We start from the raw sequence: 16,005 nt of genomic DNA on the forward strand, positions 1-16,005 counted from the left end.
ATCAAAGCTCCAGACATCCAGAGGCTCCCAGAACACAAGAGACCAAGGAAGACCAACAGAGGGGCAGTCGCGCCAGTGTCCCAGTAAGAGCTGAGGAGAGTCCCAGATGAGGGCTCACTCAGCAGCCGCGGAGCAGAAGCCAGGGGGAGTTGCAGTGACGCGCCCGTGAGCTCCGCCGGCAGCCAGCTGTGCCTGAGTGACCGAGCCCCAGGCCGAGAGGGGGCTTGAGCACCCGCCCCTTTCCTGATGGGTGCCCAAAGTGCCCTTTTGTTGAGGCAACTTTAAAAAAAAATTAATAATAATAATAATGTTTTTTTTTTTTTTTAAATTATTATTATTATTTTTTATGTGTGTGGGCGTGCGGAGTCCTGTCTGTGCCCCTCAACAATAACTGTGTTGCCCTTAAGGCATTTCTCTGAATAAATAGTGTTATGACCCAGTGATTTGTTTGGTGGTATTTTCCCTTTTCTTTCTTTTTCCCTCTCCTAGAAGGTGGACACCTAGGCGTGGCTGCTAAGTATCCGGGTGGAGTCTTTACCTATCCTCGGATTGGATAATTGATGGACCACCTCCAGTACTTAACGTCCGGATGACAGACACCTGGCAGGGTTTTTGGGGAACCCCGTTGACTCGATCACGGAGTTGTGTGTGTGATTATTGTAGTGCAGGCTGGAGTATTCACGTGTACCTCTAGCCTTGCCATGTAAATAATTGTAAATAAGTTAACCAGTGGCGGTCACTTTTTTGTTCCTTTGTTGTATAACTTTCACTGTCGCAGCCTAGTAGGCGTGAGAAGCCGTTTTCTTTTGTTGAACAAGTTTTCTCCTGTTTTTCGTTAGATAGATAGGTAAGTGACTTGTCTTTTGTTTGGCTTCTTTTTATTTTGGTGTAGGGAAGACTAGGGATTGTTTTATAGGGAGTTTTGTTTATTGTTTTGGCATTGCTCACTGCTGAGGAAAATAAATGGCTGCTTAAATACTTAAAAACGGTGTCGTTGTTGGGGTTTTTGCGTGGGTGGGAAGTGAGTGGGGCAAACTATTTGTTACGTTTATTTACTTGCCGGGACCAGAACGTAACATATTGGGGGCTCGTCTCTTTTGTGTTCTTTTTTTGGCTTGTTTTCTTGGTTGGCGGTTTTTTTCTTGTGTGGGGGGGTGTGTGTGTTAGGATGGAGTTTAAGTTGGAGGACTTCACTCTGAGCCCGTCTGCAGAGAAGTTGGACAGGTGTAAAAAGGCTGACCTCTTGCTTGTTGCTGAATTCTTTGATGTGACTGTGCCGTTGACTGCGAAGAAGAAGGAGCTTAGGGAGCTCCTGTGTGTCCAGTTGACGGACAGGGGGTTGTTTGGTGAGCCGGGTCCTGCAGGGGGGGTTGAGCTGGGGGCTGTTGCTGGTGTTTCTGCCCCACTGAAAAATCTCCCTGTTCCGCCTAGCCCTTCTGTGGAGGAGCTGCAGTTAACGCTGCGCATTAAGGAGGTGGAGCTAAAGAAACAGCAGTTGGAGGTGGACGCTATGCACTTGAGGATCAGGGCTCTGGAGGTAGAGAGGGGAGCCTCTGTGTCTGCCAGCCCTCCTGTACCTCGGTTAGCCCCGCAGTCACCATCCCCGCAGGTACCCTCCCCGGAGTCATCATCCCCGCAGGTACCCTCCCCGGGGTCATCATCCCCGCAGTCGCCATCTCCGCAGCCACCGGCCCCGATGCCAGGTGGTGGCTTTGATGTGAGTAAACACATCAAAATGGTGCCGGCGTTTCGGGAAACTGAGGTGGATTCGTATTTCACAGTGTTTGAACGTATCGCAGGTGCGCTGCACTGGCCAAAGGATGTGTGGTCTCTTTTACTCCAATGTAGATTGGTGGGGAAAGCTCAAGAGGTATGCACCGCTCTTTCTCTGGAGGACAGTTTTGACTATGATACGGTGAAGGCTGCTGTCCTACGCGCTTACGAGCTTGTGCCAGAGGCTTACAGGCAGAGATTTAGGGATGGGAAAAAATCCGCCAACCAGACCTATGTGGAGTTTGCCAGAGAAAAGAAAACTCTGTTTGATAAGTGGTGTCATGCTACAGAAGTAAAAACCTTGGAAGACCTGCGTGAGTTGGTGACGTTAGAAGAGTTTAAAAATCAACTACCAGACACTGTGGTAACCTACTTAAACGAACAGAAGGTTACGACTCTCGCCGCTGCTGCTATACGGGCTGATGAGTTTGTGTTGACACATAAAGTGATGTTTTCGGCTCCTGCTCACAGTTTTTCGTCTTCCGGTGGCCCGCCCCGATGGTCTCCAAGGGGCACCCGCCGTGCCATCCCCTCATCCGTTGAGAACCGCGTGTGTTTTTTTTGCCATGAGCAGGGACACCTTATTGCGGTTTGCCCTGCTCTGAAAAGAAAAGAAATGACCAGGAAGGGTGCATCTCCTTCCCCAATAAACCTTCTACAGATAAACCCTCCTCCTTTGGGGGAGGTGATGGTACCCGAAAATGATAAGGTAGATGAGGAGTTTAAGCCATTTGTGTCACACGGTTTTGTTTCCTTGATAGGGGAAGATCGGCGGGCTCCTGTCAGTATTTTGCGAGACACTGGTGCGAAACAGTCGCTCATTCGTGAGGGGGTTTTACCGTTTTCAGCTCAATCCTATTGTGGGGCTGATGTGTTAGCCTGGGGAGTTAGGATGTGTGTAATACGGGTTCCTTTACATTTGGTGCAGCTTTCGTCTCAGTTTTTGTCTGGTGAGGTTAAGCTTGGGGTGCGACCCCAGTTACCGGTGGCAGGTATTGACATCATTTTGGGAAACGATCTAGCTGGCTGCACAGTTTTTCCGTCGCCAGAAGTAGTTGATATACCACTTACAGATAATAGTGGTTTCGCTTGTGCTACATCAAATGCTGTTCCTTTGTTTCCCGTGTGTGCTGTGACACGTGCGCAGGCACGCAAACAGGGTGACGTGGTGGGTCTTAGCGACTTTTTCTTAAGCGCTTCAGACACACTGAGCTTGCAACCCGCCTGTGAAGGTACCCCTGTCTCTGTATCACTTCAGCCGGATGAGGAGACTATGACTCTGTCAGTAGATAAAGACAAGCTTATAGAAATTCAAAAAAATGATGAGAGCTTGTCATCTTGTTGGGCGTATGTGACCGAGCCTAAGAGTGGGAGATCTGCGTCCTACCTTATTGAGGATGGGGTGCTGATGCGCTACTGGACTCCCAGTTCTGGCTGCACCCATGAGGGAGTGCAGCAGATTGTTGTTCCGCAGTCGCTTCGTCCCCAGGTCCTAAGCTTGGCACATGACCACATTATGTCCGGTCATTTGGGAATCACAAAAACATATAACCGTGTCCTCCGTTATTTCTTTTGGCCTGGTCTCAAATCTGATGTGGTAAGATTCTGCCGCTCGTGTCACACGTGTCAGCTTGCCGGTAAACCAAATCAGGCGATTCCCGCTGCTCCGCTACAACCCATCCCGGTCGTTGGGGAACCTTTTGAACATGTCATTGTTGACTGTGTGGGTCCTCTTCCTAAAACACAGTCCGGAAATCAATACCTACTTACCATGATGTGTATTACCACTCGTTATCCGGAGGCCATTCCACTACGCTCATTAAAAACCCGTGGGATTGTGAAAGCATTAGTTAAGTTTTTTTCCACTTTCGGGTTGCCTAAACGCATCCAAACTGATCAGGGCACAAACTTTATGTCTAAAATCTTTGCCCAGGTCATGACAGAGCTCGGAGTCACTCATCACACTTCAAGCGCATACCACCCGGAGAGTCAGGGTGCATTAGAAAGGTTCCATCAAACCCTAAAAAACATGCTTCGCAAATTTTGCACGGAGTCTGGCCGTGAGTGGGATGAGGGGGTGCCACTACTGTTGTTTGCCGTCAGGGAGACATGTCAGGAGTCTTTGGGGTTCAGTCCAGCTGATTTGGTTTTTGGCCACACGGTGCGCGGTCCGTTACGTCTCCTGAAAGAGAAATTTCTCTCAGATAGTCATCGGCCGAAAGAAAATATTCTGGACTATGTTAGTTTGTTTAAGGAGAGGCTACATAATGCCTGTGCTTTGGCTCGTGACATGCTGGCAAAGGCTCAGGTTAGAATGAAAACACATTTTGATAAGAAGTCTGTAGTACGGATGTTCCAGTCAGGTGACCGTGTGTTGGCTTTCTTGCCGGTTGTTGGTTCTTCCCTGCAAGCAAAGTTTTCCGGTCCGTATGTCATTGAGTGCAAACTAAGTGAGACGGACTATGTGGTGTTAACCCCTGATCGTAAGAGGAAAAGTCGCGTCTGTCACATCAACATGCTAAAGGAATACATTGATCGTGACCGCTCTAGTTTGGCACCTGTTGTGTCACCTATTGTGTCGGTATCCGTTTCTCCACCCTTGTATAGTCCCGGCGATGACGGGTTGGATGACAGGCACACCTCTGTTTCGGGTGCGCGTCTTGGGAACTCTGAAATCTTGGCTGACTTGGATGCCTATTTGGCGCCCCTGTCTGATCCCGCTAAGTCTGATGTCCGTGAGCTCATTACAAACTACTCTGCTCTTTTCGGTGACATCCCCACTCAAACGCATGTATTAAGTCATGATATTGATGTGGGTGACCATAAGCCCATAAAGCAGCATGCATACCGGGTAAATCCCACTAAGCGGGCCATTATGCAGCAAGAAGTCCAGTATCTTCTTGACCACGGTTTTGCTTTCCCCAGTAGGCGGTTGTAACTTATCTAGGGAAACAAGTAGGACAAGGTAGAGTCCTCCCTGTTGCTGTGAAAGTGCAGGCAATAGTAGACTTTCCAGTTCCACAGACTCGCCGGGAGCTGCGGCGTTTTTTGGGCATGGTAGGTTATTACCGTGGGTTCTGCAAAAACTTCTCTGAGGTAGTAGCCCCGTTAACCAGTCTTGCCAGTCCAAAATCGCCATTTGTGTGGACAGAGAAATGTCAGTTCGCTTTCGAAGCTGCTGAAGCTCTCCTTTGTAGTGCTCCGGTGTTGGCCGCCCCTGATTTTACACATCCGTTCAAGCTTGAGGTGGACGCCAGTGTTTTGGGGGCAGGTGCAGTGCTCGTGCAGGAGGATGACAATGGCATTGACCACCCAGTCTGCTTCTTTTCTAGAAAATTTCTAAAACACCAACTGCATTACAGCACGATTGAAAAGGAAGCCTTAGCCTTGCTATTGGCCTTGCAGCACTTTGAAGTGTACCTGGGATCTAGTCCTGTTCCAACCATTGTGTTCTCTGACCATAACCCTCTCCAGTTTCTATCTCGGATGCAAAACAGTAACCAGCGCCTTATGCGTTGGTCCCTACTCCTTCAGGACTTCAACATTGAGATCCGATATAAAAAGGGCTTAGAGAACGTTATGGCTGATGCCCTCTCTAGGGCTTAAATCAAACATCTTTGTGTGGGGTTGGATGTTTGATTTTTTTTGGGTGGGGGAAACTGTTATGACCCAGTGATTTGTTTGGTGGTATTTTCCCTTTTCTTTCTTTTTCCCTCTCCTAGAAGGTGGACACCTAGGCGTGGCTGCTAAGTATCCGGGTGGAGTCTTTACCTATCCTCGGATTGGATAATTGATGGACCACCTCCAGTACTTAACGTCCGGATGACAGACACCTGGCAGGGTTTTTGGGGAACCCCGTTGACTCGATCACGGAGTTGTGTGTGTGATTATTGTAGTGCAGGCTGGAGTATTCACGTGTACCTCTAGCCTTGCCATGTAAATAATTGTAAATAAGTTAACCAGTGGCGGTCACTTTTTTGTTCCTTTGTTGTATAACTTTCACTGTCGCAGCCTAGTAGGCGTGAGAAGCCGTTTTCTTTTGTTGAACAAGTTTTCTCCTGTTTTTCGTTAGATAGATAGGTAAGTGACTTGTCTTTTGTTTGGCTTCTTTTTATTTTGGTGTAGGGAAGACTAGGGATTGTTTTATAGGGAGTTTTGTTTATTGTTTTGGCATTGCTCACTGCTGAGGAAAATAAATGGCTGCTTAAATACTTAAAAACGGTGTCGTTGTTGGGGTTTTTGCGTGGGTGGGAAGTGAGTGGGGCAAACTATTTGTTACGTTTATTTACTTGCCGGGACCAGAACGTAACAATAGGTTCATAAGTTTGAAATAAATAATTCTAAAAAGATTTGCCATTAAAAAAAATTAATATTTGTTGTTAAAATGAATAATTCATACATACGTTTTAGTTAAAAGGAAAATATCGCTAAAATGTATTTCCTGTTCTGTCAGGGCACTTCCGGTTCCGGTCAAGCACTCGGTTTTGCTGAGAAAAAGGCTGTGTCCCAATTAAGAGACTGCACGCTTGAAGTACGCATTTTAAGTGCGGTTACGTCACCGCCACGCGACGACGGCTGTCCCAATTCGAAGTGTACTTCAAATGCATACTCCAAATGCGCCGTCGATTTCCCCAAATATCAAGCGTGGTCCGGTGCACGCTTCGTGGTCCCATATATCCCACAAGTCATAGCGCGGCGGTGGATATGTATAATTTTGCCGCAAAATACGGCAGACGGGAGCGGCTGAAGAGGTTTTTTTTTCTTCCAAACTTTATTGAAACCATAAAGCGAACAGTCAGTCATTCCAGTTCAGTTTGTACAGTAGACATACAAGGCAAATAAGAGTAACAATATACAGTACAATGAAATAAGAAGGATAAATTAATAAAGGGAAAAAAAGAAAAAAGGGGGGGAATGTGACAGACTCCATAACAACTTTGTATTTGAAAGTTGTGACAGCTCATTCGTTAAACATTTCTGAATGAATTTCAATCAATGATAAACCTTTTTTATTGGAAGTTAATTTAAGAGAGTTTAAGTAATATTCAATTTCAATCAAAAACAAATTAAATGATGGGGTTGAGTTTTGAAATTTACATTTATGTATGTGGAATTTCCCTAATAAGATGGAGCGGCCGAAGAGTGAACTGTCAAAAGTACTGAATATGACGTCACTTATTTATGTGCGAATGTGTAATAATTAAAGTCAGTCATATATCCACTAACACAGCAAGCTGAAAGTCAGTGGTATATATATATATATATATATATATATATATATATATAATCATAATAATCTGACAATACTATAATATTGGCCATATTATATTTACATTGCCACAGTGAGTTGACTTTAGTCTCATGAACAACATTAACTAATTGTTATTTATTAACTAATCTTAAATGACTGTTCAGCACAGAAATGAAGCCCAACAATCATGTTTTACAGTCCCGTGGTCTCAGCCTCAGATATTCAACTAATCAAAGTGATGTCATGACAAAAATGAATGACCAACAGAACATTTTTCTCCTTCATTTCTGTCAAACAAAGCTGTATGTAACGTGTCTCGCAGTTAGTATCATGGTTGCTAGGCAACCTGAACAGCGCGACGAAGTGTATACCGTCCCATTTCACAAGCCTCTCACTTCCGCACTTCTCGTACTTATAGTACGCACCGTACGTAGTACGCGTAGTGCGCGTACTTCAAGCGTGCAGTCTCTTAATTGGGACACAGCCAAAGCTCCTCATGCTAAAGGCAGTGTCACTACCCGATCCGTACCGGAAACCCGATCCGTACTCCGCGTGCGCAAATCTTACGTCACTTCCTCTCTTTGCCAACATTGTGACATTCAATATATTTGAATATACAGTTAGCGCCCAGTTAGCTCCTAGCATTTCTCAACAGCTCTGCCTCCTTTTCGACTACCGGGACATTTAAACATGGAGAAACACAAATTAACTCAGAGACACAGACTTACTATATTTCTTACATACAGACTGATGCAACAAAACCAGTAAGTAGGTGTACAGCGTACACTGTAGTCTATAGCACACAGGAGTATTGGCTTATTACGTACACGTTGGTAAGTTGTCTTGTGGTAACTGAGGAACTGAAACAAATGAGCGTGCTGTGTGTGCAACAGCACGACAAACATTACCTGTCCTTTTATTAACTGCACATGTAGTGCTGGTCATAGCTGCTAGCTCACTTGGTAAGGCTGTCATGGGTCTGTAGCTCTGTCACCGTTTTAGTGAACATATTTAGTTTTAAAGTAAGTTACAGAGCTTTTCCTGCCTTTCTGGGGGGATTATATTGCACTAAAAACGATCTAATATGCATGTCCACATAATTATGCATTATTATAATATTTTAAAAAACACACACTGTATTTTAAAGAACATACATTAAGAAGCAGATTATATTAGATTTATATTTTAAATAAGACAAAATTTGGATTTTACAGCAGTAAAAATATATCTTTACAGTTTAAAAATGTAATAAGCTTTCCCCCTGCACAGAGTGGATAGTGAAACAAATGGAATCATCATAAATACATTATTTCATATTTATTACTTCCTCCTCATTGCTTTATTATTGTAGCTCTAGTAATAAATAATAATGTAAGGATTCTGAATCAGCACCGTGATGCCCATAGTATATACATTATTCTGAAGAAGGTCTAAAATATCACTGTGTGTGCGTGCATGTGTTTGTTTTATGTATATGGATTTTTTTAAATTATTACTGATGATATAACATTGTCCAGACATGCCTGGTAAGGACATGAGGAGGAAACAGTAGGAGCTGTGTGAGGCTACTAAAGGCAGGGCTATAACATTTTTCTGTCATCATTTTATTATAGATTAAGTGCAAGAGTTGTTAGGTGTGGATAATTAGATTATAGTTTATTGCAATAGCAAGTTGTGCCTTGTTCTCAGAAAGACAGCAAGTGGAGAGTGATATATGAAATGATGGAATGGAAGGAAGAAGAGAAGCAAAGAGTGATTCAAAGGCAGAGCCTAAATGATTTCTCACAGTTTTTTGTTGCCTTATGGTTCCAAGTGCTGTCACCAATCTTTGCATTTTGTTATTATCTCATGATACTTGTTTAATCAGCTACCATCTCTCCTATGGACTTTTTAATGTCTACAGTCTCAGATCAACACAGCCCTGCCCTCCAGCACTATCAACAGCAGGAGCAGCAGAAACCCCCCAACAGCAACATTGTACCCATCAGGTCAAACACAGGCTACGTTTGCGTTGCCTTGTCGCCACCTCACAATAGTGATATAGTATGATGTAATCCCATATTAGATTCTTGATGAATGTGTGTTGTTGTTATTCAGCCTGGTTCAATGTGCCCCTTTTTAACTTTGAGCACCCGCCCCTTTAAACGTCTCTGCACGGCCCTGCTGCGCTCTCTATGCTGTTGTGTTGGTCTGTGTCGGGCTGTGAGCTGCAAAGCTACAGCCGGCTGTATGCGTACAGCAACCGTGTGTGAAAAGTGGTCAATAAAGAGATGCTGAAAAGCATGTTCATGCAAACATCGTCGGGTCTGCCGTGATATGTTTACAATGGGAAACATATCACGAACCTCTGCGCACAGCGTCTGCAGATCGGGGCTGCACGAAGTCACTTTCATCTTTACGCAGGACTGTAAGCTGTCATCTGTGAGGCGTGAGCGGTGTTTGTTTTTAACATAGTTCACGGTGGAGAACAGCTGCTGACATAATGTGGATCCGAAGATCCATATTTGGCCTACCTGGGGTTGAAAGTCTCAATAAATGCAGACGTTTCGGCGGGTATACCGGCTTCCGCGAGTGTGACGCTTATTTTGAGCGATGAAAAAATAATAGAATATAATTTTATTTTTATATTTCAATTTCACAATAATCTGCAAGAACTGCAAGTTAAAAAAGAACTAACATAAATAAAATACACTTTAGCTAAATACGTCTAATTTATTTTCCCAAACCAGGCGGAGCCGTACTATAAGGACTAAAGAGCCGCATGCGGTTGCCGACCCCTGACCTAGAGATTCAAGATGCTGCTGATGTTTGGTAATACATGTGTTTTCCACATGACACATGCAGTTGCTTGTGAAGTGCCTGTTAAATTTTAGACTCAGACCAGAGTTAGCTGAATTTTGGCCAATGCATAAATAGTGAGCGAGTGCTTATTTATCTGCCATAGCCTTCAGGAATCCAATGACAGATACATATCAGTCAACTGAAGCACAAACTGTATGCACTGTAACCTCAAAGTCAGCTTTATTGTCAAAAACCATATGTACAGATCATACACAGGAATTTGAAATTGCAATGCTCCCATGGCCCTCAGTGTACGCTAAACAACTTAAAGATATAAAGACAGAAAAGAGACAGAGCAGGGAGAGAATTCAGCATCCTGACAGCCTGATGGATGAGGCTGTCTCTTAGTCTGCTGGTTCGAGTCCGAAGGCTCTTCAGTCTCCTTCCTGATGGCAGCAAACCGAAGAAGCACTTAGACTGCAATGATAGTTCTGGGTCATTTTGATCCAGTGTTTTTGAGTTCTTGTGTTTTGGTGTAATTTCTGTATTATGGTTTATGTTTTAGGTTCATTAGCAGTCCTTAGGTTAGTCTGTCTTGTTCTTATCTTCTGTTATGGATAGGCGTAGCTTTGGGTCACGTGGTGTCTGTAATAGTGATTGCTATATCACCTGTTCACGGCCCGAGGGAAATTTTGTGAATGAGTGGGTGATGGGGGAAGTCGACTTTTGCTGACCGCTCAAGCTTGGAATGTTTTTGATCACTGTTTTTCTACGGATTTTAAGGATTTGATAACAAATAAAGGAGTTTTAACTTGGAACTTTGACTAACGTTTTAAACAGCGGGCGCGTCAACATTATTCCCCTATTCAGCTGCTCGGCGACTCAAAGGCTTGAAAGTCGCCAACATTTGTCAGCAAAAAGTGCGACGGCAATGGACCGTCCCGCAATCAGCGCTGAATAAACGCCGATGCGAGCCCACACACCGCCGCCACTACACCCGTAAAAGCGGCTAGACCGACAGATAAGGAGAAGACGACGGTGGTATGTAAACTGTGTTTTTGTGCTGCGTATTGTTTGTTTGAACGCAGTTTGGATTCTGACCATACGAAGATGTTTTTGTGACACGCCCACCGCTACGTTTGCTGTTGGATTTGGTGTGTGTGAGTTGTGGCTCTGCAGGCGTTCAACTGAGTTTGAAGGAATTGCTGTTGCCTTTGTTTTGGATTTTGGCATGCTGCTTATGTTGAATGCTTAAAATGAGTGGATCACAGGCTGCATCTGTTGTTGGAAAAACTGAAAAGGATAAAAGAATAACTTCCCTCACTGAGAAAGCTCTTGCAAACAAAATTGAAACCATCCAAACAGATCGGAAAAGGCATGTAAACAAAATGAAAAGTGTTATTATGTCTCTTAAAGAGCTAATGAAAGATGATAAAAATCATTCACAAGTCAAAAAACAGTTTGATGAGTTAACACACCTGTTTAAGGATGCCAGTGCATTGCATGAATCTTTACTTTCTCTAATCTCATTTGATGAGAAAGATAAACAAAATACATGGTTCTCAAGCATCTCTAAATACAATAAAGGGTTTATGGAGGATGTTAACATATGGCTTTCTGAAACTGATAAACATTCAGGGAGGCCATCATCTGACAAGGCACAGTCACAGGAAACTTCCCTGGGAGGAGAAGTGGAGGTTCGAGAGCACACTGGAAAAGAACCACAATTATCTCTTAATCCTCAGAATGATGTTAATGATGACGTGTTGCCATCCGACAGTGTGTCAAATCAAGGCAGTAGGTCAAGCTCAAGAGTATCATCTACTTCATCTGCATGTCTCAGGGCAGAAGCTGAAATGGCCGCCTTGCTCGCACGTCAACATATGCTGAAAGAAAAACACTCTCTTGAAGAACAAGAGGAACAATTGAGGAGAAAGAAAGAACAACTTCAGCTTGAAGCAGATATAGCTGCAACTGTTGCAAAGGTGAACGTGCTGAGAACTGGATCCGCTATGCGGAGCGTCGCTTCACGGAAATCTAATGGAATGGAATCATATTTTAAAACAAAGGGAAACAGCCTTGAAATTCTTAATGCGGATGCAGAGACTTTTGTTCCTCAGACGCTTACAAAAGGAAATGCAATCACTGGGAATGCAGAGCTTCAAGTAAAAACAGTGCAACAGAATATCAAAAGGGAAAGGCCTGCACCAGCTTTTATGGGGCCTTCTGATGCTTTTGGATCAATTCCACCTTTGCCTAAGCTACAAGCTGCTCTTCCAGTAGCCAATGAAAATCTGTTGTCCATTATGGAAAAACAAAATGAATTAACTTGTATGTTGGTCCATCAGCAAAGTCTTTCTTCACTGCCCAAAAGGGAGATTCAAACCTTTGATGGTGACCCTTTACATTTTCAGGCCTTTATGCGCTCGTTTGAACAGGTCATAGAAGCAAAGACTGGCGATGCTGGTGACTGCCTGCATTATCTTGCACAGTACACCAAGGGGCAGCCCAATGAACTTGTTAAAAGCTGCCAACATATGTCTGGAAGTGCTGGATATGTAAAGGCAAAGACTCTGCTGTATGAGCACTTTGGGAATGGACATGTGATTGCATCTGCCTATTTGAACAAAGTTCACTCATGGCCACTGATTAGATCGGAAGATGGAAAAGCTCTTCAGGCATATTGTTTGTTCTTACGTGGATGCTGCAATGCAATGGAAGAGATTAATGATCTCTCTGAATTAAATACACCTGCCAATATGCTTGCTGTGATTAGAAGACTGCCATATAAGTTAAAAGACAAATGGCGAACAGTAGCATATGACATTCAGGAGAGGCAACATCGCAGAGCCGCATTCATTGACATTGTTTCCTTCCTTGAGCGTCAAGTTAAAATTGTAACAGATCCCATCTTTGGAAATCTATGTGACGTTCCAGCAACACATCTAGCAGCCAAGGGCAGCAATGGAGGGAAATGTTCTCCACATCTAAAAGCTAAAGGAAGTAGCTTCGCCACAACAGTCTCTGACGTCGAGAGACAGAATCAGATAGAGGCTCAAGATCGTCACAGCACTGTGAAGGCTTGTTTTTTCTGCAAAGGCGGACACACACTGGAGTCATGTGCTCTGCTTGATAAGAAACCTCATGATGAGAAGATTTCTTTTCTTAAAAAGAACCGCATTTGTTTTGGCTGTTTGTGTACTGGGCACATAAGCAAAGAATGCAGAAAACGCCTTTCATGTAAAATCTGTGGCCTCCGACATGCAAGTATACTCCATATCCACCACAAAGAGAAGAATGAAGTCAAACCTAATAATGAGGCAGATAACATTCCTGTTACGATCCAGACTAGTGGTCTTACTGGGGCTGGTGAACAGGACTGTAAGCTTGCCATTGTGCCAGTTAAAGTAAAATCAAAGAGAGGTCAAAGAATAGTGGAAACGTATGCCTTTCTGGACCATGGGAGTTCAGCATCCTTTTGTACAGTGGGTCTTATGGACAAGCTGAAAATTGCTGGGAGGAAGACAAAGATTCTCCTGCGCACCATGGGACAGGAGAAAGTGGTGGACAGTTTCATTGTACCTGAACTTGAAGTTGCTGGATTGGACAGTGACATGTACTGTGATATGCCTAACCTCTTCACTCAGCATAAAATGCCTGTAGATACTGGTAACATCCCAAATCAACAGGACCTGGATGACTGGCCACATTTGAAGCACGTTCATTTGCCAGAAATTAAGGCCAATGTTGAGCTTTTGATTGGCATGAATATACCCAGAGCTCTAGAACCTTTGGAGGTCATCCGGAGTGTAGGTGATGGACCCTTTGCCATTAGGACTGTGCTCGGCTGGACTGTGAATGGGCCACTTAATCGAGAATGCTGTGGAAGGCCAGGATGTTTGGCAACAGTTACCGCCAACAGAGTTTCTGCTGTCATACTGGACAAGCTATGGAAACAGCAGTTCAAGATGGATTTTCCTGAGAGCAGCAATGATGAACAGATGGGGCTGTCAAAGGAAGACTTGAAGTTCCTGGAATTGGCCAGCAAGACGGTGACTTTGGGGGATTGGCACTACAGCATTGCCCTGCCACTAAAAGACCGAGACATAAGAATGCCTGACAACCGTGCAATTGAGCAACGAGCCTTAGGTTTGAAGAAAAGGTTCATCAGAGATAAAGACTTTCACAAAGACTACACTGCCTTCATGACAGATCTTATATCTAGAGGATATGCAAAGAGAGTCCCAGTCACAGAATTAGAGCGCCAGAAATGGGGAAGGATTAAACGCAACTTCGTTCCCGGAGATGTGGTCCTTATAGTGGATGATTCTGCACCTCGTGGTTCCTGGATCATTGGGAGAGTCACCGGAGCTGCACCAGATGAAAAGGGGCTTGTGCGTCAGGTCTGGATTAAGACCCCAACCAGCCATGTGTGCAGACCCATCACAAAGATATGCCTTCTTCAGGAGACTTCTGACCCATGATTATGACATTTTGACACAGTGTGACATAACTAACTTTGAATTGACTTTAATGTTATGAGATGTACATTACAGACTGACTATATTTAGGCTAAGTGCTGGTAACCTCTGGCCTATGACTGACTGACCATGTGCAGACAGAAGAGAAGACATGAGAAAATAACTTTGGTGGACTTTTTGAGTATGTTATGTTGTCTCACTGGGTGTCTGTGATATGATGAAGTGTGTGTTGTGAGTTGTGGTGTTGGATGTGTAATTATTACTGTAAAAATGTAATAATTAGGGGCCGGAATGTTATGGATAGGCGTAGCTTTGGGTCACGTGGTGTCTGTAATAGTGATTGCTATATCACCTGTTCACGGCCCGAGGGAAATTTTGTGAATGAGTGGGTGATGGGGGAAGTCGACTTTTGCTGACCGCTCAAGCTTGGAATGTTTTTGATCACTGTTTTTCTACGGATTTTAAGGATTTGATAACAAATAAAGGAGTTTTAACTTGGAACTTTGACTAACGTTTTAAACAGCGGGCGCGTCAACATTATTCCCCTATTCAGCTGCTCGGCGACTCAAAGGCTTGAAAGTCGCCAACATCTTCCTTTTGGTTCCTTGTCCTTGAGGTTCCCCCTGTGTCTCTGTCCTCTGTGTCAGTCTCTGTATGTCTGTGTTTATGTGGGTTTTTGTGTGTCCTTGGGTCTTCTTTCCCTTTTCTGTTCCCATGTTCTCCTCCTTTTGTTTCATCCCATGCCTCCCCAGCCCGTCATTTCTCTCCTCTTGCTCCCTCATACTCGTGCTGATTTTGTTTGTGTGAGCGTCTCATGACAGTGACGTACAAGCGTGAGACGTTCGTGGTAACACATGTGTGCAGATCAACAATGAATAATATGGAGTGATGAAGAGAGTAAGACCATGCAGTGTTTAAAGTGTGGAAGTAATCACATTACTTTGAGTTTGAATCTGTAAAAAGTGACACAAACATTAGCATCCGCTGTTCACTCTGCGTGGGAAGGAAACTTCTTTCTACAGCGAAAAGTTAAACTTCTAATCTGAGCGAGCAGCGAGCACGCTGCCACGGGAACGTGACATTCACAGAGAAACCCCCGGATCCTCCCACTGACATGACCGCTGTGGGCAAACCTCCACCCGCCCCACTCCTGATAAACAGGTGACAATAGATTTAAGAGCTGCTGAGTCTTTGATTTTATTATTTTTGCTGTGTTTTACTTGCATCTATTTGAATGGTAAATGGTAAATGGACTGATTCTTATAGAGCACTTTTCTACTCTCAAAGCGCTCTATACAACAATTTGAAAAAGTGTAAACACTAAACATGATTTTACTTTATATCCTGGAATATGCAGAAAATAGGTTTAAATGTTAAACAATTTCTTCAAGTCAAAGACTGTTGATATAATTTAATTTTTGCTTGATGCAATGTGCATAAAATTAAAAGATCAAAACCAATAAAACAAGTTTTAAAAAGAGAAGTTTCCATTTGATTAGATTTTATATGATGGATCATGCCGAAAAAATTGAATTGGGCTGAAAGGTGTCACGCTGAGTTGTGTGGCTGTCAGTGGCTGGACCCACGTGCAGGACTCGGAGACAAAACATTAACTTAAACGATGGCTTTATTTGCTGGAGAGTCACCTTAGGACGACACATAAACAACAACTTAGACTAACTAGACAGGAGATGCTGAAGGTAGACGACCATGGATACA

At 43.9% G+C, this 16,005-nt stretch overlaps 1 protein-coding gene across 1 annotated transcript; it reads left to right on the forward strand.

Moving 5' to 3' along the window:
- The first annotated feature begins 433 nt into the window (after window positions 1-433).
- LOC146677163 (uncharacterized) lies at window positions 434-4,711 on the forward strand. Its single transcript, XM_085379372.1, has 2 exons — window positions 434-1,639; window positions 1,670-4,711. The coding sequence occupies exons 1-2, from the start codon at window positions 1,169-1,171 to the stop codon at window positions 4,709-4,711; spliced, it is 3,513 nt and encodes a 1,170-aa protein (XP_085235498.1). The 5' UTR covers window positions 434-1,168.
- The last annotated feature ends 11,294 nt before the right edge of the window (window positions 4,712-16,005 follow it).

This window comes from Rhamphochromis longiceps, linkage group LG2 (assembly GCF_057381845.1).
Source record: "Rhamphochromis longiceps isolate RC_006_pf linkage group LG2, R_longiceps_female_GT1.1, whole genome shotgun sequence".
Taxonomy (NCBI): Eukaryota; Metazoa; Chordata; class Actinopteri; order Cichliformes; family Cichlidae; genus Rhamphochromis; species Rhamphochromis longiceps.